General features: G+C 42.7%; 1 protein-coding gene across 2 annotated transcripts; it reads left to right on the top strand.

The window, feature by feature from the left end:
* The first annotated feature begins 5135 nt into the window (after nt 1-5135).
* Nucleotides 5136-25725, top strand: HACD4 (3-hydroxyacyl-CoA dehydratase 4). Of its 2 annotated transcripts, none has more exons than XM_072030742.1 (7): nt 5136-5264; nt 10070-10173; nt 11119-11246; nt 18565-18677; nt 21316-21422; nt 22236-22367; nt 23075-25725. In XM_072030742.1, the coding sequence occupies exons 1-7, from the start codon at nt 5203-5205 to the stop codon at nt 23155-23157; spliced, it is 729 nt and encodes a 242-aa protein (XP_071886843.1). In that variant the 5' UTR covers nt 5136-5202; the 3' UTR covers nt 23158-25725. The 2 variants fall into 2 exon arrangements, with proteins under 2 accessions (XP_071886843.1, XP_027301932.1); XM_027446131.3 differs by lacking the exon at nt 5136-5264 and adding an exon at nt 5819-5943.
* The last annotated feature ends 567 nt before the right edge of the window (nt 25726-26292 follow it).

Genomic DNA, 26292 nt, shown 5'->3' with positions numbered 1-26292 from the left:
GCAGTGTATCTGCCCCCTGCTCACCGGTTACCACAATGCCTACTCACTATAGCTCTTACTGTCTGCTGTATTCCCCAGGTTTCTTATCTGGGTAGGCCAGAGCCTTCACAACTTCCTCTGGATTTAGCTGGAGTACTGTGTGTACAGTTCATTTTCCCAGAAAGGAAATATCTTGACAGACATATTTATATAAAACAGAAAGGTTTTCTTCTGCAACAACGACAAAAATGCCTGTTTTACTTCAAATATTTGTAAAAACATTGCTCTCTCTTTGAGAAATTAATACACTTCCTCTTCAAGTCTTTGCCTTAGGGGTGTACTCTATTCTGGTCTCTACTTTTTGAGTAAAGCTCACATTGGCTGTTATTGTAATCGGCTGATTTTTAACAGTTAAAAACAAATTTCTGCTGCTTGTAGCAGAATTCACATTGTAGTCCTATGGACAAGCATCAAGGCCTGCCACAGCTGTTCATGGATATTCAAAAAGGGCTTGTGCTGAATGTGGTGACAGATCACTAACACTGTTTCAAGATTCTGAACCCCCCCCCTTTTTTGTTTTTTTTTTTTTTTAAGAAAAATAGAGCACCCCTCTCTTTCCTTCCCAGTTCCCCATAGCAGGGTAACAGTCACTGTTCAACTCCTTGAAAATGATGGGAAACTATTATCACAGTTTCCATTATGAGTGACTTAGTAGTAGCTAACACTAAGAAAAGGGAATTCCCCATGTCCATCAAGCACTAATTTCTCCTGATTATCATAGTGGCATATTTGATGTGCCTGTTAGTATCATCTGGCAGTCAGTGCAGTCAGAGCTGGGATGCACAGAGACTCTAGAAACATGACATTTCAAAACTGGATATGTCCTTGATATTCAGTTAGTCTTTTCACTGCCTCCCTTTGCAAAACCAGTGAATTTTCCCCTCTGCTGAGAAGCAACAGGTTGGGAATGAGAAGGAAGGACAGGAAAACCTGCTAAAGGATATTTTAAAAAAAAATGTAAAACAAGAGGTGATACTTACAACACTCACATGTAAGAAAATGAAATCAGAAAAAAAAATCCCCTATAAATAGATGATGTTATCCCTGAATATGCAGATTTTTTAAGAACGGAAAGAACAGGTTTCAACAATCAGCCTGAAAAGAAGTCATCCTTTGCATTATAAAAATAAGTTGTTTCCATGTAGAAATAATTTCATGAAACACAGAATTGCACTGTATTACAGAAACACAATGTTTTGCATTTTTCTCCTATGCTGAAAGAGTAGGTAAAAGTTTTCTGCTGATCGCCTCCACCTGGGGGGTCAATGCTTGAAAATAAGGAATCCCTCAAATCAACGTATTCCCACAGAGCTGTTGGGCAGGTTCTGAGCATCAAGGTCAGTCTGGTGCTCCAGACCACCTGCTCCCACAAAAGACAGGTAAGGAGGGTGAGGCTGGCACATCTCCTCCAAGTGACACTTTGGGAGGTCTGGACACAAGCTGCTGGGAGGCCCTGTCTGGTCTCCCTCTTCCCTCCTCTTGCTCTGCTCCAGCTGCAGGGCAGTGGGGAAGAAAAGCCACCAGCCTGCTTTTTCTGAAATACCTGTGCCTACAGTAGAGCAGAACCATCCTGACGGATGGTGAATACAAAAGGTCACTCCTATATGGTCAAAGCCAAACAGATGGGCTGGGATTTTTCCTCCACATACATTTCCAAATGTCAGCCGTTTTTCACCTGATGAAACTGTAAAGGCCAAACCTCCTACCACCTCTGTATCTGCTTGGTGGACCCTTGTGGCACAGCACTGGCTCACACAGCCCACTTCTTCTCACCCTAAAGCAATCGGGAACTTTGGCTGCTGTGACTCATTTTGTTTTGTTAGATGAGGCCAGTGAGTCAGCGCCTGCAAGGCGGGATCTGTTGGCAAGCCAGGGTCTCTCCTGAATTTACAGAATCAGAAGGGTGTGAGAAGGACGAAGCTGGCAAGGCTGCTGCTTCCTCTTCTGCCCAGCTCAAGAGTATAGTCGACAACGTTGGGTCTTTTCCCCACTACTTGCAGGCGGTGTGGAGATGACTTGCTTCCTCTGCTGCCTCCGCACAGCCTTGCTTTTCTCACTCTCTGTCGTGACCACATGGCATAGAAACAAACCAGTATGATGCAGGCACTCTGCCTGCTGGCAGGACACTGGGCTGTCCAGTACCGCACCGCACTGCACCACCCCTGCGGCCCTGGCAGCACAGCGGTTGCCTGCTTTAACTGAGGTCAGCAGCACTGCAGAGTGTGTGCCTCCAGCTCAGTGTGTGTTTATGAGATGTCATTTGCCAGTGCTTAAACTAGGGCGATCCCCAGGCCAAAACATGGGCTTGAATTGAGGTGGCCAAAAGAGATAATTAGAAAGGAAAGGAGCTGGGAATTTAATGGCTACAAACAAAGAAAATTAATTCTAGGGTATACAGTTTCTCTCTGTAAAGCACATCTACATACTGCTTTTATATTAAGGATTTGGAAACAAAAGCTATGCATAAAAGGAGCAGATGTTTTATTCTGCTGATGTTTCCCATTCAAAGAGAGTGCGACTGTTTCCGTATCACATGAAATATTTCAGGTCTGCTATTAGCTTTGTGAATAAAGCACTTGCCTGCACACACAAACACCGTGCCCAGAGAGAACGTGTTTTTCCCACCTCGTGATGCAGAGAAACCAAACGCGATTACAATCTGTTTAGATTTTGAGAAATCCAGGAGACTTGGATGTAGCACATGCTGAGCAGTCACGGAGCTTGTTTTAAGAGACGCTGGTGGTTTTATACAAGAGATTTTTCATGCCAGCTCAGTAGGTCCTAGAAAGAAAATTGTCTGCAAGAGAAGTAGCTACAGCGGAGAAGAAAGAATATTTTCCAAAAATAAAAACTACTTTTGCTCTGGGATTTACCTGGTCTTCCCACATCCAGCTCATGTGTTCCAGTAGCATTATTTACTATTTGCTTTAACAGCAATGTCCTTACAGCTTACAAAATCATTGAATGTGTTAAGGATAAAAGACTTTCTCCAAAACCTGCGTGCCTGGAAGTGTTCCCAGTACTGTCTAAAAAAAGGTGTTACCTCTTTACTGATCTTCCTTCTTCATACCCTCAGGCCATCACACTACATAAACACCACTACAAATTGCACAACTAAAGAGACCTTACCTACACTTCCTGTAGCTGTGCACAGAAGAAGACTGTATTTCGAAGATTATTTTTTTCTCGTGATTAACAGATCCTAAGGGCTAGCATCAGGTCCGATTGGCCAGATCTACTACAACCCACTGGTTGGTGTGTATTCTGTATCTCCCAAAGAAGAATTTGACTTTCTCTGTAGTAGTTTTTATGATAGGATTTATGAACCCCATGCCTTGGCACTGTCACTGCAATGCATTGCCACTCAAACGTGTGTTTGTAATAGCATTTTAGCTCATGTCAGAAGTACACATTTGAAGCAAATTTTCTAGTCATTTCCACTTGCAGTGCCTTGCTCCTCATTGTGGGGCAGGCTTGGAGTGCACCAGAGGACAACATCATTCCTTTCACATGCAAACACACCAGGAGATTTGATCCAGCAAGGACCAAGCACCCAGTTCCTGCCCCACTGTGCAGGGGGCTGCAGATGCCAAGGCTGCCCTGGCCACCCCCCACCCCCTGCCAGCCTCTGCTCTGGGGGCAGCTGGCACCAGCATGGATGTCCCATGCCCCGAGCCCTCAGGGGTGCCCATGTTTTATGTGGGAGTGCTAACTTGGCTGCTGTCCACAAGGGATTTTGCACATCATGAGGCTGGGAGAGCCTTTGTTGCTTTTACATGTTCGCCTGATATTTGAAAAGAGCTGTTCTGCTGGGTCTTATTACAGCCATGAGCTCATCTCCTGGCAGGATTAGTCACACCAGTTATCCTCCCAGAGGCACGCAGTTGAGAGATGTTTTGCAAGAGCCATAGGCTGAGCCCTTCAATAACCATTTGTTTGTTTGCTTAACCATTTATTTAGTGCTGATTTATTATTTCCTCCTAAGAAAGGAATATGTTCCTTAGCCAAGAAAAAGATCATGGCTCTCAAGCTGTAGAAGTGGGTGCCGCACCAGCAGGAAAGCCCTGTGTGCCTGGATAGCCCAGTCATGGAGATGCGAGATGCAGCCAGGAAAAACAAGGCGTCTCACCACGGGAAACCATAGAATTATAGGATGTCCTGGTTTGGGAGGGACTTTAAGGATTGTCTAGTTCCAACTCCCCTGCCATGGGCAGGGATGCCACATGCCCAGGGCCTCATCCAACCTGGTCTTGAACACCTCCAAGGATGTGGCACCCACAGCTTCTCTGGGCAACCTGTTCCAGTGCCTCAGCACCCTCTGAGTGAAGAATTTCCTCCTAACATCTAACTTAAATCTCTCCTCTTCTAGTTTAAAACCATTTACCCTTGTCCAGTCATTATCTGCCTGAGCAAAAAGTTGCTCTTTATTTTTTTTATAAGCTCTCCTTAAGTATTGACAATTTGCAATGAGGTGTCCCTGGAACCTTCTTTTCTCCTGGCTGAACATCCCCAGCTCTCTCAGCCTTTCTTCATAGCAGAGGTGCTCCAGCCCTCTGATCACTTTCATGGCCCCTCCTCTGGACCCACTCTAACAGCCCCACATCCTTCTTGTGCTGGGGGCCCCAGACCTGGATGCAGCACTCCAGGTGGGGCCTCACAAGGGCAGAGCAGAGGGGCACAATCACCTCCCTCCACCTGCTGCCCACCCCTCTGCTGATGCAGCCCAGGACTTCTGGGCTGCAAGCACGCACTGCTGGCTTATGTCGAGCTTTTTGTCCACCAGAACCCTCAGCTTCTTCTCTGCAGGGCTGCTCTCAGTGAGTTCTTCTCCCAGTCTGTGCTCAAGTCTGGGATTGCCCTGCCCCAGGTGCAGTGCCTTGCACTTGAACTTGTTGAACCTCATCAGGTTCACGTGGACCCACTTCTCAAGCTTCTATCATCAAAATCACCCACTTGGTCAGGAGGGAGGTATGTCTCACCCCCCCAGGACACTGCAGGGTAAAGGTGGTTTTGCTGGGAGCTCCACACAGCAACAGGGCTGAGACTCAGGACAGCATGTTTTATCCCTCTCATGTTTTGTATTTTGCATGACATCCTGCCAGTCGGTCATTATGTTCTGGGTGACTATTTCAGCCATAGCATTAATTTTAAACCTCCTGTAAGATGGGACGTGCTTTCAACATGTGCGCCAGTGGGAAAACATTTGTTGGCAGAAAGCAGTTTATGTAAGTATTATTGCTGCCAATGACTTTCTTCTTCATCTGATTTATATTGCAATATCCAAAAGACTCAAGGGCACAATGCTGTGAGAATGTACTCTGTCAGTACTGCCTACATTTCACAGGGGCATGAATAAATAGGTATTTCTTGTTAAGAAGCGGAAAACTATTTCCTCTATCTCAAGTAATTTAAAGTGCTCCTTTAATGCTATGCTCCCAGCCTTCCTTAGTATTTAATACTGTGTTATCAGCACTGTTTTAACACTGATAATTTGACCAGAACGGGGAAAAAAAATGTAGTTTTGCTTTTCTTCTCTCCAGTTATCTCTCAAAATATCGTACTGGCTCAAGCAACAAAGTTAGTGGGATTTACAGAGTAGCTTATTTTTACAAAAGAGAGAAACCAGTTTTGATTAGGTCAGACTAGATTAAGTCAGGTCAGGCTAGGCTAGGTTCGACCAGGCTAGGCTAGGCTGGGTGATGAGGAGCATGGAGACATTTGGGGTTAGAAACTCCTTTCTCGGGCATTGCAGCACTGTTCCTGCTTGGTGCTACACACAGTGACGTCGTGGGTGGGGGAAGAGGGAAGAGGAGGGCTGATCTCCCAGCAAACAGCTGCTGCAGCTGTGAAGAGAAAAAAGGAGAAAGATCGGGAGCAGCCGCGGCGATCTAACCCCTGCAACAGGTAATGTCCCCAGAGCGGAGGTGACTGAGGCACCTCAATGCGAAAAGCAAGGGGAAATAAAGCGGGGTGGGATGCGCCTGTGAGAGAAAAGCACATCTCTGGTGCGGGTTCTCTGCAGCTCTTCTCCTGCTGAGCTTGTAGCCTGTGGCAGGGCGGGACGGGGAAGGAGCAGAAGTTCAGACCAGCGTGAGTTAAAAGGAAACCGTGTCAGCGGAGGGGCTTTTCTGTCAGACCTGCCCTTCAGAAAAAAAAAAAAAAAAAAAAAAGGGGAAAAAAGGAAAGTCGCTCTCTGGTTTCAGCGCGAGGGCTGCTTCCTCATGTGCGGCCAGCCAGCACAGGCTGACGGGCAACAGAGAGCGCGGTCACTGAGGCAGCCAGGGAGCGCCCAGCCCACAGAGGCCTGTGTGGGATGGGAGGGACCCCTGAGGCAGCCTGCACCCCAACACCACCCGGGGACACTCTGTGATGGGGCCACAGCCCGTGGGGACATGGGGCTGCTGCTGAGTAAGGGGAGAAGGGGACATTTGGGAACATCCTCTGCTGTGTACAAGACCCGAGTGGCCTGGTGATCCACATAGGCACCTAGGTTTTTCAGCTTGGGGAGGAGGTGGGTAAAGTGAAGCATTTCTGCTAGGCAAGGTTGACCACTGGCATTTTGGTGTGTTTGGTATAAAATCAGTCATAGCAAGCTGTGTGGAGCTGAGAACCAAAATGACAGAGATCATGTCCAGCCTTCTGGGTACCTTTGCTGCTAGTCCCATACCTGCTTCTTTCATCTGTCAGCAATGCAAGGAGAGTACCAAAGTGTGCAGTGCTCTCGTGATGCCTTCAGTCTGAACAGCATTAAAATCAATTTGGAAGCATTGAAGCAGATCACACTACAAAGAATACAGTCATCAGCAATCCCGTTTTGCAAACCAGGTGCTGGGAAGGCTGAGTGAGGTTTGCAAGGCCAGCCAGCCAGCCTGGGGCAGGGCTGTGAACTGAACTGCTGCCTGCAGGCAGCTGCTGGGTTTGCTAGTCTGTGTTTTGCCTTCAAGGGTGTTGCAGAGGCAGACTCTGAGAGGTAAACATGCACCCATGCCTGCTGTGAGCCGAGGGAGCAGGAAATGTAATTAAATCCCATCTCTTGTGGCAGTGGCAGTGACCTTTCAAATAGAAGCAGATGGATGAACTTTCTGTTGTGACGCAAAACTGTTAGGACTGGGGAACAGGTTAACCTCAATTTGTTCCTGGCTACCTAGGAAAATGGACCAGCCATAACTCACTGGGGAAGAGAAAGAACATAGGGGACAATTACACTTCCATTTCCTGTGATTACACTGAAATCACCTCTTATTCTCTGCATATGTCTTCACTTCTGTCAAAGGCCTCTCTTTGGTTTTGGGTACATTTTGTGTGGGGATTAACACAGTAGGGTGAAACTCCATTTGGATATCCGGCCACTCTTTCACACGGTGGTGAGCATCACTGTATGAAAGGTTGGTCCTCTGAGTAATGCTGGCACAACAACAATAAAGAAAAAGTTATTAATTTTTAGGTCACCTCAACCTTTTTGTTCCATCTCCGAACCTGAGAGACCTCCAATCTGATTTAGAGAACAAATTCAGTGATGGATTGCTTTTTCTGTATGAGGAAACAATGTCTGTAGTCAATAAGCATTTGTATGCATGCAGCTGTAACCCTGGCCCTTTCAGAAACATGATATAGTACTTTATTCTGTCAAACATGAAATTTGAAAGCATTTTAATATAATGACAAAGGTATTGAAATTTTGCCCAGAGAAGTTGTAGATGCCCCTTTCCTGGAAGTGTTGAAGGCCAGGTTGGCTGGGGTTTTCTGCAGGCTGGTCTAGTAGGAGATGTTTCACCTCATGGAAGGGGGACTTTGCACTAGATGAACTTTAAGGTCCCTTCCAACCCAAACCATCCTATGATTCTACACTGCCTGTCAGCACATCTCTATACTTCATGGAGAGTTTGGGGTACAACATCATGTGCCTATTTCAGAAGTCACCAGTATGTTTAAAAGATCATGAGTTTTAACATAAAACAGGCTAAACACTAGCATGAACTACAATTACAAGCATTCTCTTCATTACGCTCTGCTTAGCTAAGATTAAGCAGCTTAAGAATTGCAACGATGAGAATTTTCTATCCAGCCAATGGAGGAAGGGTTCAGAAAATAAGCCTGAACTGCTGCAAGACAAGTTTTGAGGAAGAAAGACAGATATAACAAACTAGACTCCAGAAGAAGAGAGAAACTATGTACTCAGCTTGCATACAGTGCAAAGCCAACATGACAGCATCTGACCAAAGGGACTGGTGGAGAAGCTGACTGGAAAGACTGAAGAAGATTTTTACAGCTATTCCTATAACTTTCGTACCCATTACAAGCTCCAATAATAAGGCAATATATATCACAACATTTTTTTTTTCCTTTTTGCAATGTGTAGTGTCTCATCTGGTGTTTCGTTGTTGTTGTTTGTTTTTATTGTTACTTTACCACAAGAGAGGAAACATTCAGCAATAGAGTAGATGGAGTTTTGGGTCAATATTTATAGATCACACTGTATTTTAGTCCAATTCAGCTGTATCATACTTTTTCCAAAAGGAATTTTTATGGATTGTCCCTTTTAGGGTCTTCATATGTCTTCCTGTCATAGTGTCAATGAATATTGACGTCTCTTAGGAGGTAAATTAGCCAACAAACCTTTCTGTGCTTACAGAAGTAATTATATGAATAGCAGTCATCCTGCATAACAGAAAGAGAGGAAGAAAGGCATTTTCTATGACATCCTTAGCATATATTTAAATTAAAAATTTAGATCAGTTTATCTAGGTCAATTTGCAAAAGCACATGATTGTGTTTTATATGGTCTTAGTACAATGCTCGGAATGAAGTATGTACCTTTATCTTATTCACATATTTCTAAACACAGAAATTCAATGTGTTTGATAATGTGCAGATACAAATGAAAAATGGGTGGTGGCAGAGACGTATCATGCTGACACATACATGCTGTATGAAGAGACAACTTAAAGAGATCTTACTACTTATCGGGACAGGAAATAATTGGTGAAACACAGGAGATTAATTCTAGTACAAAATTAACAAATTTTTGACTACCATTTTTAAAAATGGTAGACAGTCCTTTTTATAACTGGCGGACACGCAAACCTCTCTCTCCAGAATAAGTGAAAGGAAAATATATGCTTGGGAAAGTGAAATTTTGAAGTTTCTGCAGAACCTACAGAGTTCTGCAGAGAGTCAGATTATCTATTAAAATTAAATCAGAATAGCCATAAAAATTAGTCTGCTTCAACAGAAGGAAATGCACTTTATTAAATACAATTTGAAACATGAATTGTGCAGAAAGACAAATATCTCATTTTAATGTGCATTGGGAAAACCCGTAGAGCAATTTGGTTAAAACGGAAGATCAGATATCCTTCAGGCTGCATTGAATAAAAACAGATCAAAACATGGCTTTCTGTTCCTTTTCCTCACCTGCATTTTTATGAACACTTGCACCTGTACTGTGTGCTGAGGACCTTGCAAATTATTTGTGTTGTACTCTAAGTTGCCTGAAGCAGAAGCTAGGGGCAAGTTTTTGGGGAAAAAAACAGGATTAACATCACCCAGATGCAGAAATCCAAATGCTGGTGCCTGCAAGAGTCCAGGTCCCATGGCAGAGCCATTGTGGCTGTGATCCTGCCCATCCCTCCGGTCCATCAAGGCAGAGCTAAGACCCGAGTGGGACTAGGCTCGAACCCATCACTCAGTGTTGTGTCTTTGCTTGGTTACTCTCTCCTTTGGAGACACAAATTTCACCGTATGGCCACAGATCTTCCCAGTCACTGGTGGAAGCTCAGTAAATTTTTCTGGGCATGCCTTAGGTATACTAATGAAGAGAGCTTTTGATCTGTGAGGGAGAATACTGTTCTGTGACTATTGACAGACACAGCCAGCTCCCATCGATCTGTTTACAATCTAGTTGTTTTGTTTGTTTTGTTTTGTTTTCTGATAAACTAACAAGTCCAACGAGGGTGCAATATCTAGAGATCACAATGTCTGAATGTTGTATTAAATAATACAGCTTGCTTTATCATATTCACCTCCACAGCATTACCATGAACACCTACCTCTTTGTGTATGACTTAATGCAGTTCTGTGGACATTCCTGGATATTTACAAATATGATCATCAGGTTCATGTCATTTGGAAAAGGTAGGATTCCTTCTATATTTTTCTTAAACATTTTAAGAGGCAGTAATACACAGAAACATTAAATCATAGACAAAGTTAGGATTAGGAATAGGGCATGCATAGCTCTGTGTGTCCAATACCAGTGGCTTTAATTTCAATGAGAAAAACACTGTTTCTTTTATTGAAAAGAATGAACAATTTGCTGGTACCTGCATTCTGCCTGTACTGCATCAGAAATGAAGCTCTTGTTTTACTAATGAGCTCTAATATTCAATAATGTGCCAGCAACTTTAGATCTAGACACAGACCTAAATGTGAGTAGGTCGAGTCATTATGGTGAATTTTCAGTCTTACTGAAAATTTTCAGTCTTACTGAAGCCACTAGGAGAGAATATCTTTGTGGTTACTGGATACAATTTTTTATCTCCCCAAACAGGACAACATATTTCTATTTCTGTTGCTTGGAGTTAAGGCACAAAAGTAGAAAACTAACGACTGGAAATTCAAAATAATTTACAGATGGTGGGAAGTTGAAGGCACATGACATAGCTATCTTGTCATCTCCTTGTCTTAGGAAGTGTCATGGGTATAGATACAGGCAAGAACTGCCACATCTCATCATGTTTTATACCTTCCTCATTCATTTCCTCATATTTAGAAATATCCTAAAGGGATATCCCTAAACCAACACATCCTGCACAATGGTTGCCAATGCATCAAATACAGGCACCCCCATGCTTTTCTCAACTTCCTGCCTCTGTGTGAAAGCTGCAAACATACACAGAGTGGGATGCCTTTTCTCCTCCCTAAATCTTTGCTTCTGCTACCTTTCTGCTAAAGTTTGGTACTCTGTGAACTCTATTTTTTATTGTCTTCAGGGGCAACAGAGCAAGAGCAAACTGAGCAGCTGGTCTGGACTTTTACTGTATAACTGCCCTCCAATTTTCCTCTTCACTTTTTCTGTAGATTCGTTGGCCGACACGTTTTACTCCATAGGACTTGTGATGCGCCTTTGTCAGTTGTTATCTGTCCTGGAGATCCTGCACATCCTCATTGGCATTGATAAAAGCCGTTTCTTCCCCAGGTTTTTGCAGGTATGTCCGTTTCTCAAGACCCTCCTTCCAAAACGTACACACTTCAGCCATAGTTGGCCCTGGGGACAAGCCCAGGTTGAACTACCCTGCATGGTCCACTTGCACCTTTCCTCAGGGAGCTTGGTCCTGCTAATGGTTTGCTAAGTGCAAGGGTTATATATGAGGGAGCTCTCGCCTCACAACAGAGCTGGCATGGGAAAGAGCTGCTCTTGTACCTCTTTCTGAATGAGACTGAATAATGAGTGCCCCAACACTGCCATAGGTACGGGGTAAGCAGAGCGCCACAGGTGGCTGGGGCTACGGCCTCTCTGGCCAACATGTCTGCAGCCAGGAGGCAACATGTTTGGAGGCTAGGTTTTACTTGCTAGTTCTTTTCCATGTTGCTTGTTTTTTCCTCACTGACATGTGGATATTTATTTTTAGACAAGCACAAGACAATTTGTTGTGCGGAAGGAAAGACATGCCAGTGGGAAAACCACCAGCACCTCGAACCTCCTGAACTGCTAGAGAGGGAACTGGGTTTGCTGGAGTTCATGGAGAGTGAAAGGAAAAGAATTGGTTAAGAATAAGAAAGAGAAATCAAGGCACAGGAGAATTGATGAGAATTGTCATATTCTTACTGTAGGGTCACACAAACATACATATGCAAATCGTGGCAACATGCTCATGCTGCCAGAGGTTTTCAGGGTGTATGTTCAACTGTAGGCAGAAAACCAGCCTCAGGAACAGATGCTACAGCAGAAAACAAGATGATTCTCTGACGTTTTCCTTACCTCACTCTTGTTTTCTGTTGGAGTTAAACACAGGTTTGGGTATTTTTATTAATGCATTGGAAAAAGTAAAAATCTTTACTTGAATTTACCTTCAAGCCTTCCCAATCCTTAGTATTTGAATAGTGGTGAAACTGGTGTTGCTCTCAGCGGTCAGAAGGTAGAAGAATAAGAGTAATTAGTTGTGTTTTTAGTTTTCTGGGTAGCCCATTTTTGTCAAATGACATATTACAGGGGTGAAGATGTTCCTCTTTTTAAATCTCCATTAGAAATTGATTGACTAATAGAGATCTCTGTTCTTCACGCTGCTCACCAAGTACAGTATCACATTTGTCAAAATGCAATTAATGTTTTTTCCCTGCTTAAATCTACATACTCTTACACTAATCCGGATTTGAGAAGAAAAAAAAAAAAAAGAAGAAAAAAAAAAAAAAAGGATCAGATCTAATGTAACCTTTAACAAATGTCATGTCATTTTTTGGAGGGAAGACCAGCCCAATAGGGCTGACAGACCTCAAAGAAGGTTTGTCCTAGCAGAGTTTATACATTTCAAGTCCTGACATGGTCTGTACTTTTTTCTACCTAACCCTTTAGAAGCAGAGATAAGGGAGACCTGCATAAACGCTGCTCTGTACCACCACAAAAATGTTAGATGTGAACTGGATAATCTGAGCAAGAAAATAGTGACCTGTCTGGGCCACTGCAATTACTGCAGTGCTCTCAAGGGAAGCACAGAGAAGCTGGGTCAGGGAAGGATTCAGCACAGCGACTCCCAGCATTTACCTCACAACAAAAACAGCTTTGGATTCTTACTTGGTTATTTCCCTAAGTGTTCTCTCAACACAAAACCAACTGTCTTACCTTGATGTTAGCATCATTTTCATGCTGTCCAAGCAAAATGTACAGGCTTTTGGATATATATTCTGCCTTGTCACACCTTCCTTCGTGCCTCTTGGAAAGAATATGTATCTTTTCAACAACATACTTGGAAAGGATACAGCTTACCTTACCACAGCCTGGTAACTGGACTACTGCAGATAGGGCACTAGCAATAGTTTCGTAGTGGTTGCCCAGTTCTGTGTTCCCATCAGCTTTTCTGCCTTTGGGCTTTAAACCCTTTGATGCTATGTATTATCCCTTGGGCTATGTATATCCATGCACATTCACAGCTAAGTTAATCTCAGAGGTGATCACTAGGAAGAGAGAAGAGGTGACTGGCCATTCCAGGGAAGCACAGGGATGGAGGTAATGTCAGCTTGAATAAAACAAGCTGCAAGCGCTCCCCTCTAACAGTTGATTGTGTCGTAGACACAGTAGCGGAGAGAAGCTGTAAGCACGGTTTGGATGAAGAATTTACTTCATCAGCTTTGAGATACACATTACAGGTAGTGGAAAAGCAAGCTCAGAGGTGTTTTCAGGAAAACCTACTTGGGACAGCCTCATTGAGGAACAGCCTTAGGCCACCAGACTTTTAAGAAGGGTTAGGTAGGCCAAAGCCAAGTCACACCACAGAAGGAAGATAGGTCTCATGCGATGGGTGCTCTGGAGAAAGGGAAGCCAAAGGAGGGGCACAAAGTTGGTGCAAAGGTGTGACTTTCACAGCATTTGCAGCTTGAGTGATTGAGAGGAGGCCAAGGGAAGAGAGTAAGTGTCACGTCATCGCAGTTGCCTAAACAGAGAATAATGAAATTTAGTATTCTGGTCTGAAAGTAAAAGCTGATGGCACTAGTACTTCTGCAAAGGAGAGAGTATTAAAGATGCAAGACTGGTGTTTTTATGAACAAAATCCACAAGCTATATAAGGGTTTCTGATACTAGTTATGATACTGCACAGTCATGGTTATTAAAAAATGGAAGTGAATGTGCCTGCTTCTGCTCTGGCCTCAGCTAGTCTGATCTGTTCTGTTTCGCTTACTTGCTTCAAATGCTCAGGCTGCCTTATGGAAATTTACGCTGTTCGACAGCACTTGCTGTATGCCGTGAGACACCAGTGCTGGGAGGGGAAGGAAACTCCAGTTTAACACAAAGATCAAGAAAGAATGAAAAATGAAACCATTGTATTTATGCTTGGTGAGGTGTTAGCACATACTTCCTTTTATGAACATGAAAACACTGGACTTCTGTTTTTAATTTGTTTTTCTTTTTTTTTTTTCTTTTTCCTTTTTTTTTTTTTTTTCTTTTTTAAGCAAGAGAGTAGTGGCAGAGAATACCATATTTTCATTTGTGAAAGTGACGGATGATTGATAAAAAAATAAGCTGCAGCTTAGCGGTTCATATACATGTGTATGTAAGCATAGGTATATACACATGCCTGCATGTGTGTGCCTCTAAGGGCATAACACAAAGGGACATTTTCTGGAATCTCCTCCTCTTCGGGTAGCAGCCTGCCACCCCTTGCTGCAAAGCTCCCCAGCCTCTCACTAACAGCTGCAGAAGCAGCTCTGATTTCCCTGAGTTGGAGAAGGTGTGAGTGCTATGAAAGAAAAGGTCACAATGTCTTGAGGGGGAATAGGAGTAAGCAAGCAGGCAAGCTCCTAATTTAGATGGAAAGGGGGTGTGATGCCACGATCCATCCTCATGAAGTCATCACATGTGCACTGGGCAGCCAGGCCTGCGTGCTGCCTAGCGAGTTTGCTTGGGAGCAAGGTCACAGGTGGTGTTCAGTCTCAGTCTCTGTGGCAGCTTAGTGCATCCCACATCTTGTTGGCTGAGACTGCAGTCTAGCAGGAGCAAAAGACCCACAGGGGACCTGCTTTGTGTTCCCTGCAATTGCAGGTGCTTAACTTGCTTTACACAGCCTGATCTCTGACTTAATTGTGTGCAACTAATGCAGCTGATTGCTTGCACCACTGCCCTGTCCATGCAAGAGTCCTGTGGCAGAGGAGATCTGCTGAGCCCCAGATAGGCAGTACTTGCCACCTCTCGTGCATCTGCTTGTGCCTGGGGAGAGAAGGAGCACTGCAGCCTCTCCCTCTCCCAGGCCATGAGCTGGGTCTCCACAGCTGCTCTGTCTCATCAGTCAGTGCTCATCCTTTTGAAACTGCTGAGGGTGGTTACTTGTCTACTGCTCACCCTTGTTTCTCATTGAAATAATGATCAGCTCCCAACCACTTGATCATACAATTTTCTAGCACTTTTGCACCCAGCACCACCTGTTGGGGAGTGAGTGACTGTTTGAAAAATCTGCCAGCTCTCACATCAAAAAAATACACTGGCCTTTTCATTATCATGATATAGCTTTTGTCTCCAAGTGAGACAATTCCCTGAAATATCTGTAACACTAACAGAATTGCAGAATTCTCTCTCCACGGCCCAATCTGAATGTAGAGTCTGTAACAAATTGCCTCCACTGCCAGCGCTGTACCATCTTCAACCAAAATCCTTTTAACTCGGATTCATTATTATTATTATTATTATTATTATTTCTCTCTAGCACACAATCCCATTCAATACTCACACTACTTTTTACCTTTGTTATGACTTCCCTCTTGTGATGGTTGTCCCATTATGCTTCTCCTATCTCTGTTATAACTGGTTTCTGATCCTGCAGCAAGACTTCCAGTTTCCCCACTTTCTTGCCAGGTTCCTCAGCGTACACAGGCCTTATTAACTTTCACTCTGTTTCCTGGCCTGTCAACACCCTGCCTTCTTAGAAATCACTTCCTGAGTTAGGGACCAACGGGATCGACTGCACAAGATGACAGACTTGATAGAGAGGTTGCAAAACCATTTTAACTGTTGTGGTCTCTCGGTTCTTTCCAAGATGAGGAACTAGATCTGCAGGAGATGGATATGCTCTCTTTCTGTATGAAAAACTGCATTCATGTAATTTTGCTGAATAGTGAAGTGGCAGCTGTATGTTTTCGTGTCTGCTTTATCTGACAAATGCGGTTTGCAAAAAAATAAAAATAAAAAAAATAGTCTGTAGCCAAAACATTCCACACAAAAACTGGTAAACATGATGCAGCAAAACTACTGCACAAACTTGCTAAGAGGCTGATTCCTGTTTTAGTTTAAGGAAGGAGTGACAGGAAGGGGAAAACCAGTGAAGAAGAATGACCACACTTAGAAAAATCACCATGTTAATTGGTTTCCATTTCATGACTTTTCAGAGGCTTGACGTCTTACTCATAACATCATTCCAATCTAAGATGGTTTACGAAAACGTGACTCCATGTGCCAGTTGATATAAAAATAAAAAAAATAAAAATGAAGCCATACTGATGCAAAACAGCTGAAAGTAGGCACATTTCCCCTTTAACACTTTCAAACAGACTGTAAATCAGACTGAACCAGTATGGTTCTGTGATAGTTTCACGGGAGACTCTCAGCAGTACTGAGTACTACAGCTATATTTGTTTTACAGGACAGGGCATGAATATGGATATGAAACTTATCCAAGAAAGCTGCAAAAAGATATACTTGTTTTTAAATTCTTGAGCTCTAGTATTGACTAAATATTTTTTTTTAAGCTAGAGATGCTGCCTTTTAATCTATGTTTCTAGCTTTTATTTGTAAAGGCATACCTTGTGGGTCAGCTAAGGTTCAACCACTAGGAAAATGTAGTTATAACACAAATATTATGGCAGCAACTGTCATAAATGATAAGCTGAAATCCATCAGTTCTGGCCAGGAATAAGGATGGAAGAAAAACAAGAAATTCTACTTTTCTTCCTACCTTCTGCAAATATTCTGTGAGGAAGATCCCTCAGGATCCAAATCTCCAAGCTAAGGAAAGCAGGGCTGGGATTGTGAGACTACCACTTTCTTACATAATGCTTGCCCAAGAGTCTTCTGCATCCTGTGGCCTCCTAGGCAGCCCCCAGGCAAGGAGGTCAGTGCTGCAGCTTGCCCCACAGGCACTGGAGCACAGCAGGTGTTACCCTTGCTCACAAGAGCAAGACCATTTTAATCTTATTTTAAATTCATCTGTCTCATCCACAGATTTATTGGGCTACAAACCCAAGTCATCCCCATTGGCAAGCAAACCTCCACCCTTACCATAGTAGATATATCACTACAGGCCTGTCAGTCTCTTCAGTTCCTGGTAAAATTTTGGAGAAAATATTTCTGGGAGTTATTGAAAAACCCCTGAAAGACAATGCGGTCACTGGTCACAGCCAGCATGGGTTCACAAGTGGAAAGTCCTATTTAATGAACTTTATTTCCTTTATGACAAGGTTACTCAACTAGTTGACCAAGGGAAGCCAGTTGATGTAATCTTTCTGGATTTCAGCAAAGCTTTCATACTGTTTTTCACAGTATCCTACCAGACCAAACATCCAGCATACAGCTACACAAATCCATAGTACGATGGGGTGAACAACTGGCTGTTGGGTGGGACTCAAAGGTTTATAGTAAATGGAGTTACATCAGGCTGGTGGACAGTGATCTGCAGGGCTCCATTTTAGGGACAGTTTTCAATATTTTCATAAGTGACTCGGCTGCAGAACTTGAAGGTACACTATGTAAGGAAGTTTGTAGATGACACTAAATTGGGAGGAGTGGTTGACTCTTGTCAAGGGTAGACCCCTTGCAGAGTAATCTTGACAAATTAGATGGTTGGGCAGTCACCACCAATCTGAAGTTTAACAAGAGCAAGTGGCAGATTCTGCATCTGGGAAGGGGCAGCCCTGGTTGTATCTATAGACAGGAGGATGAGAGGTCAGAGAGCAGCTCTGCAGATAAGAATCTGGGCGTTTTGGTCAATGGCAGGTTGAATCTGAGTCAACAGTGTGTCCTGGCAGCCAAAAGGGCCAACTGTAAGCTGAAGTGCATCAGGCATGGTGGCATTGCTAGCTGGTCAAGGGAAGGGATTATCCTGCTCTGCTCTGAGCTCGTGCAGCCCCACCTTGATCTGTCTGCAGTTTTGCGTGTCACAGTATGAGACGGGCATAAAACTATCAGAGAGCCTCCAAAGGAGGGCAAAAGATGGCTATGGGTCTAGAGGGCAAGATGTATGAGGTGCAACTGAGACCCCCTGGTTTGTTCAGCCCAGAGCAGAGCAGGCTGAGTGGAGGCCTCATGGCGGCCTGCAGCTCCCTCACGAGGGGTGTGTAGGGGCAGGCGCTGAGCTCTGCTCTCTGGGGACAGCGACAGGACCTGAGGGACGGCATGGAGCTGGGACAGGGGAGGGTCAGGCTGGGCATTAGGGAAAGGGTCTTCACCCAGAGGGTGGTCAGGCACTGGGACAGGCTGCCCAGGGCAGTGGTCACAGCACTGAGCCTATGGGAGTTCCAGAAGTGTTTGGACGATGCTCTCAGACACATGGTTGGATTTTTGGGTGGTCTTGTGCACAGCCAGCAGTTGGATTTGATGATCCTTGTGGTTCCTTTCCAATTGAGGATATTCTGTGATTCTGTGATCACACTGCCCAGAGATGAGTGCCCATGGGGTCTTGAACAAAAGGTATGCCAAGAAATGAATGTTCATTGGAGTCTGCGTAAAACAAATCAGATTGACCTGTGTCCTCCTGTTTTGCCAAAATGACACTGAAATGAGAGCTACAGAAGATGACATGTGAATTCACAATTCTTTTTCCCTTTCAGATCACTGAGAGAATAATTGTTTTATTTGTCGTGATCAACAGTCAGGAAGAAGTTCAAGGGAAATACATTGTGTGTGTTTTATTTTTCCTTTGGAATTTATTAGATGTGGTCAGGTAAGAAGTCAATGGTGAAATTGTGAAGGGAACACGGTTAATTCTTGCAAGCAGAGCCCTCCCCTCCCCCCAGCCCATTTTGCATGCTCATCATTTCATTATATCAAAATCGTCAGAAAAGCACATTATTGATTTTAAAGAAAAAGTTGGACCTCGTAAGCTACCTATTGATTTTTAGAATAATTGGCATATCAAAAAGACAGTGTGATTTTACACAAATCACTGCATTAATATTTCTAGTTCAAAGGATTTGACATTCTTAACAAAAATGTGTAAGGGAATCACAACTATCTCCTGAGGAGCGGTAATTTCCCAAACTGATTTACAATCATATTTTTTTTTAATATTTAAGAGCACATCAGTTTATTTTAACATAATGTGTTTATGCAAGACTGACAGCACGGTAAGGCAGCACACGCAGAACTTCTTACTAAGACCAAAAGATTATTCTGGGTTAATTGCACTGTGCTTTTCAAACAGCCAAGGAGCACCTGCTGCAGAGAGTGAGAGTTTTAGTATAGTTGGACATAAATCACACCACGGAGAGAACTCACATGAGGCAAAATAGATAGGAACACAGTCCAGGATTTTTATCCCAAAAGTTTTGTACAGTGAAAGGTGTCCAGTCCCTCTCACTGGTAAAATGTGATGGTGAAAATTCTATCTTGATGATTTTTGCATTGGTATCTGCAGTCAATAACATTTTTCAAATGTTATTTAGGCCTCTGTGGATCTCAGTTTGTAGACTTACAAGGAAGGTGTATGGAGTTAAGAAGTGTTCAAACAAGACACAGCCCTCATGACAGCTGCCATACAGAAGCAAATATCTTTATGTATTACATACCACGTGTTAAAATAGCTCTCTGCTGTTTTGAATACATTATTTTCAGGACTGACTGGGGAATATGGATTTGGGCAGCAGAGGAAATGTGTGTTACAAAAGAGAGCTGAAAAAGGAAAACGACTGTTAGTATTGATAAGAAAGATTTTAAGTCAGCTTCAGATTATTTGTACTACATGTGTCAGTAAATTACTACATCTGAATTATTTCGCTTATCACTCCATTCCATTTCTTTTTGAATTTTATAAAGCTAAAAAAGTAGAACTTAATCTCAAATGAAAACATTCTGTGCAGATATGGAGAGGCCAAAAGTGTAAATAATATTAGCTGTTCAGTCCTGACAATACATAATTATTTTCCATCATTGCTAAAGAACATGGTCCAACATCACAGCAATAACAGTGACTCTTTAATAAGCAAAATACTGTGGTCTGAAGCAGCAAATAAACAATTCAAACAAGAACGCATAAAACAACTCATAGTGAATTAGAAATCATTTCTGGTTTATTTTACAGCATCTGTGCTGAGCCCCAGCAACCAAAGCAACACATGTCTAAAAGTATGCTGGAAATTATCCCATCTGTCAGCATACTGGTCCTAAAGTATTATAAATTCTTCATTCTTCAGGGACATACATATCCTCTGCATTATGGCTGATGATATACTGAGGGCATATACTGTGAAGCTTCCCATATTTGAGCTTTCTTGCTTATACTATAAACAGTCCAATAAGGTATAGAGAGAGGAAGTACCTGTCTCCTTTTTGTGCTAGGTTGAGATTATTCCTTAAAAACACTAATGAAAAAAATTGAGACAATCTGGAGGTTGTGGAGGGCAAGCCTGAGAGATGGTACGTTTCCAGCCTATCAAACTCCTCTTCTACAATGTGGGAATAATATAATAGTAGTCAAATGAATGCATACATATACAGAAAGTTTATTTAATTTTGGTTCTATCTGTCAGAAACAGTTCTGGCTAACAGTGGCTTACAAATCTTTTTTTTAGATATGTCTAGCATGACCACAGGTCAAAGAGCCTTCCAAATAACCCCCCCCCCAAAAAAAAAAGTGATCAGATAAATTTCTCCAGTATCTGGAAAACCACTAGTTTGTTTGTAGATCATACACGCTCATTAGATCACTTTTGGAGACTGAAATCCTGGTCTCCTAGTGCGCAACACCAACCGCAACACCAACACCCACATTAAAACAAACAAACAAACAAAAAACTGCATTACATTGGACTGTAGCTGCTTTTTAACCAGTGACTCCTCCTGATGCCTGGAGGAGGGGCAGCTGTTGTGCTATAGAAGAGTGAGTACCTTTTATTATCTCACTGTTTAGCCTCCTCCACCAGTGCTTTAGCCATTTCAGCAGCTGTAAATCAGCATTTTGTCAATCCCAAGCAACAGTCAGACACTATATGCCCCTCTCAGTTGTAACAACCCTATCTGAAATTTGTTTTCTGATGGACTGATGTGAAATCTTGTTCTTTTCTGAGAACACCTTTGGGTCGGAGGGCTGTATTACTGTCTGACTGCTCTAGGTAGCACCGCAGACAAGGCTTCTGAAACAATGAACCATCAATTTTCAGACCTGAATACCAGCCGACCTGAAAAAAATTTCTGCAGATCTGCTCTGAAAGATTCTGAGATGTTCACCTCCACACTCTTCTGCAACTGCCTCAGATTCTTCAATAGTATTTCTTTAAATAGAAAGAAGCTTATAAAGATGCTTATAAATAAACATTCTTTAAATGCTTGTTCCTTCTGAGTCATCTGCTCTTCTGTTGCTGCAGGTACACTTACAACATGTTAGCAAGGACAGGAATATACTACCTACCACTGACGTGGCTGAACTTCTCACTGTGCATCCTGCTCTACCCCCTTTCTGTTCTGGCTAAAGGTGAGGAGATGGCCAGGCTGGATGGGGCTTTGAGCTCCTGGTTTAAGGGTTGGTGTCCCTGGGGATGTTGGAATTGGTGGTGGATCTTTAAGGCCCCTTTCAACCCAAACCCCTTTCAACCCAAACCGTTCTATGATTCTATAGGAAGGGGACAAACCACTTGCTTCATTAATCTTCTCCAATAAAATGTGATCAGTTTGATTGTCATTTGTGTTTTTAAGATATTTTGTGTTGCCAAAGTACTTATAATTGTTTATGTACTGTCTTATTAACCTCTGTATCACCTATCTCCCTCTTTTCTGTACTTTTTTTTTTTTTTTTCTCCTTATTTGGGGTTCTGTTTGCTTCTTAACAGTACAGGAAAACACTTATCTTTCTGGATAAACAAAATAGCTCCTTGAAAGACACACAAATTCCCCATTCCAGACTGACCACATTAGCCTACAAATAGCAAAGCTGCCTGTTCCCCCACTGAACCTGACACTAGCAGCTTAGGCCATGCTTAGTTGCTTATCACACACCAGCAAATGTCCCCACTGAGATCAAACTGCCAAGGGTGCAGCTATGGCAGTGGCAGAATTTGTTTTTGAACAGTAAACTTTACTAATTCTAGTGTTAAGAACAATTGGCATCTCAGACCTATGAAACTGAACTCAAGGAGAAAATAGCATGTATATATGCATACAAACAATACGCTAAATTCGGTATATAATAAGGCAATCTGTGCCTTCCAGGTAACTGACTTTTTTACATGAAGCTTTTTGATGATCTTCTACCTCCTTTTGGCTAAAGATTTCCTGTGTTATGTTACAGCATTTGCAATCTACGTATCGCTGCCTTATTTTGAAACCTTTGGGACATACTCCATCAAGCTACCATTACCATTCGCCTTCTCAATCTACTTCCCCTATGTTCTGAAAATGTACCTGCTAGTACTGTTTATAGGTAAGTATCTTATCTTCCAGAAAGCCAACTTGCAGCACAGCTGCAATACTTATAGCAACTAAAAATCAAAATCGAATCAGTCCAGCTCCTTTCAGAAACTCTAAATCTCTCTGTAACATCTACCGAATACTACAGCTTGGTTCATCACCAGCTGGTTTGAATTCTGATATCTTTCAAACACAAATAATTGGTTCTGAAACACGGTGTTTGCATTGGAGGGTTAAAAATAAAATATATATGCATATATATAAAAGTACTTTAATGATCTTGGCCTTACATATACTTACGGAGATGTTTTTAAAATCAATTTCCATTTGGTCACACGCTCATTCTATGCTACCCTTCCTCACTCATTCCTCCCAGCTGGCAATGAAGACTTACATTTATATTAAAACTTCTACAGCCAATTTAACAATCAAAGGGGTGGCAAAGAAAATCCCGAAATTGTGTGTAAATAGACTTCTTCTTTTCAACCATATATTGTTGAAAAATTTGAACTATAGCTAACCTTACAGCCAAGCCTTTGTTCTGTCATTGGTTTTAATGCTAACTGGAATAATCTCATCACTGTAGTGATCTGTTATTCAGTTCACACAAGGGACTGTTCAGGGTTGCCAGCCAAAGACTCATACTGTTCCTCCTAAATGAATTAAAGCTGCTGTGGTCTCCCCTCCCTTGTTCTTACATCATTTTGTGTTTTAATTCAGGTATGTGCTTTATCACGCAGAACCTCTTCTCAGAAAGGAAGGCTCACCTAGGCACTGGCAACATCAAAAAGAAAAGAAGCTAAGTTGATATCTTGCTTTGAAATAAGAAATACACTCCCAGTGGGCTGCTGCGTATTATAAGCAAAGAAAAATAAGACAAAGATTTTCAATGCACAACTCCTGTTTGGATGCACGTTATCCAGCTGTGTTGAATTTTCAGAAAACAAAGGTCTCTAATGCACCTACAAAAAGAGCTGCTCTGAATAACTAGATAGTTTTTCAAGTTTTGCCTTCAAATGTCAGGAATTTTTAAAATGAATATATTTTTTCTAACATATATAAGAAAACTCAGGAAAAAAAATTGAAAAGGGTGCCTCGACCCACAATTACACTAACAATACTTGTTTTCCTGTTAATTCTTGCCTCATCAGCAACAGGTATTCTGCAACAACAACAAAATTATTTAATATGTGATTAGTCTACATTAGGCAAACATATATGTTTATATATAAATAAATATTAAATTGGTTAGAACTGGAATCTCTCAAGGAGCCGAAGCTGGAAACCTGTGAGATTCACCAGCTGATTAGCCCCGAGCATTCACAACAGATCCTTTCACCTCGCAAAAAAGACTCTAGAAAATGCAACTAAAGCAAGAAGGCAAGTGACCTTGGTCACTTGAGAAGTTACTCATCGACTGTATGCCCAAGGGGATATTTAAGGGGCATAAACAAAGCTTGTAATCATGTTTCTGACAGACATTAAGAATCTTTTTCCTTGCAAAGATTTTTCTTCCATGCTGAACAGCAAACAGGTGACCAAAAGAAATGTGATCAAGCCAGACTAAATATATGTTGTTCTTTGAAGTGAAGGTCATGACCATCAAAACCCATGTACAAAATTCTGCTTTTTGTAGAAGATGCAGTTTTACTCAAGTGCATTGCCCCTCATGCTTCTGTAGGACGATCTGTGAGAACAGGGACAGAATACAGTCTCTTTGAAACTGGGTGTCAAGAACATGGATAACAGCCCAGGGAACTCTGTATAGTAGAAAATAGACCATACTTGCTGCACAAATTGCTCAGAGGTAGACAGGGGTTTTTCTTATGTTTCATTTGTATGCTTATCATCTGCATTTGAGTTCATGCAGGTGGGGAAGAAAAGTGAAGCTATTTTAAAAAAAAACTTGGATGAAACCTTGGGGGAGAGAGTTAAAAGCAGAAGAAATGCATTCATGTTACGAAGAGGCTGTTGTTACAACTTTCTAAGCCATGCAGCTTAAGAGGGGGTTCAGACTGTTGTAACTGGGAACAACTGGGGCTAGTCCGTATGAGCTAAGCTGTTATGAAAAGTCACCTACTATCGTTTTTATTCAATGTATGTGGCAGACAATGCCTGCAGACTGCTGTGACTACTGGAGTATTTATGAAGCATAAGCAACAGGGTCACACATGCAATAGTTTAATGGGCAACCCCGGATATTTTGAAAGCGCTGCAGAGTTAGTTACTCAGACCTTATTAGACACTGAGGTACTTTCACTTTGCACTTCTGTCAGACCCAAACTGATTCAAGTGTAGACAGTCTGGATAACGAAGAGCATAAAGCAGCTGAAGAGGATGGCAGCTTTAAAGAAGAGAGCCCAAAGAAGAAAACTTCATAATCAAATGACTGTAACACACAAAAGGTGAAACAGAGACACGTTCCCCTCTGGCAATTCAGTATAATGCTTTTGGTGTAAAACTGTATAGAATCAACATCCTGTATGAGGAAGCATGACATATGTTGAGTTTACGTGGCAAGTATTTGGCAGTGGGGAAGCTGCAGGGATGGCTTCTGTGAGAAGAGGCCAGGAGCTGACCCCTTGCCAGACACAAGCAGTTCCAACTGGCTCCAAAACAGAGCCACTGTGGGACAACACCAAGCCTGTTAACAATGCTGGCTGCACCTCTGAAAACATATTTACAAAAGGGTAAAACAAAATGTGCAGCAGCTGTGAGGACAAGGAGTGAGAAAATGTGAGCTAAACAACCCTTCAGACATCAAGGTGGGAAAAAGGAAGGGGGAGGAGGTGCTCTAAGCATTACAGCAGAGCCTTGCAGTCTGTGAAGACCTTGGTGGAGCAACGCCCCTGCAGTTCGTGGTATACCACATCGGAACAGATCTGTGTGCTACAGCCTGTGGAGGACCCCACAGCAGAGCAGACGGTTACATCCTGAAGATGCAGCCATGGAAAGCCTGTGCTGGAGCAGACTCCCGGCAGGAACTGTAGCTTGAGGGACCCATGCTAGTGCAGACTTTTCTAGATGAACTGTGCCCATGGAAATGATGCGTGCTGGAGCAGTTCTCAACCGCAGCCCATGGGAAGGACCCATGCTGGAGTGGTTTCTGAAGGACTGTGTCACATGGGAGGGACTCCACACTGCAGCAGGGGAAACGTGTGATGTGGAAGACGCAGAAGAAACGAAGTGTTGCGGACTGATCACAGCCTCCATTCCCCATCCCTCCTGCACCACTCAGAGGAGTCAGGAATGAAGAAGTAAAGTTGAGCCTGGGAAGAAGAGGGAGGTGGGAGGAAGGTATTTTAGAGCTGTGCCTGTGCTTCTCACTGCCCTGTTTTTATTTGGCAATAAACTGATCTTCTCCCAGTCAAGTTTGTTTGCCCGTGGTTGTAACTGCTAAGGAATCACCTTGTCTTCATCTCTACCCTACCCATGAGATTTCTCACAGTTTTCTCCCTGTCCTCTTGAGGAGGCAAGGTAGGCACCCAGCAGCCAACCAACATTGAGAACCACCACAGATACTCCTACTAAGCCATGGTTATTAGTTTATGATTTATATATACATACATGCATACGTATATCAGGATGCAACACTCCCCCTTTGCATTTATTCTTATAGCTGGCTAAAAGACTGGAAATGTAGAAGGATTTTTCAAGTCACTGTGAGAAGAAACCCCACAGTGACGTTATTTTCAGGAGACTCCCCCACTCTACTTCTTGTGCAGAGCTAACTTGGGGCAGGCCACAAACTTTGCTTTACTTAATTTCTGGAAAATAAAACTCAGGATTGGGCAGGCAAAAAGGTGCCTTAAAAGTTTCCTAACTTAATTTTTGGGAACTTACACCTTTGATCAAAATTTAACTCAGTCTTGATATCCCAGCTCACCTGTATCCCCATTCAAGTCATGTATTGGAATTCTGATATTGGAATAAAAATA

Source organism: Anas platyrhynchos, chromosome Z, assembly GCF_047663525.1.
Source record: "Anas platyrhynchos isolate ZD024472 breed Pekin duck chromosome Z, IASCAAS_PekinDuck_T2T, whole genome shotgun sequence".
NCBI lineage: Eukaryota > Metazoa > Chordata > Aves > Anseriformes > Anatidae > Anas > Anas platyrhynchos.
Note: the sequence above shows the minus strand (reverse complement) of the source record. Positions and strands in the feature narration are given on the sequence as shown.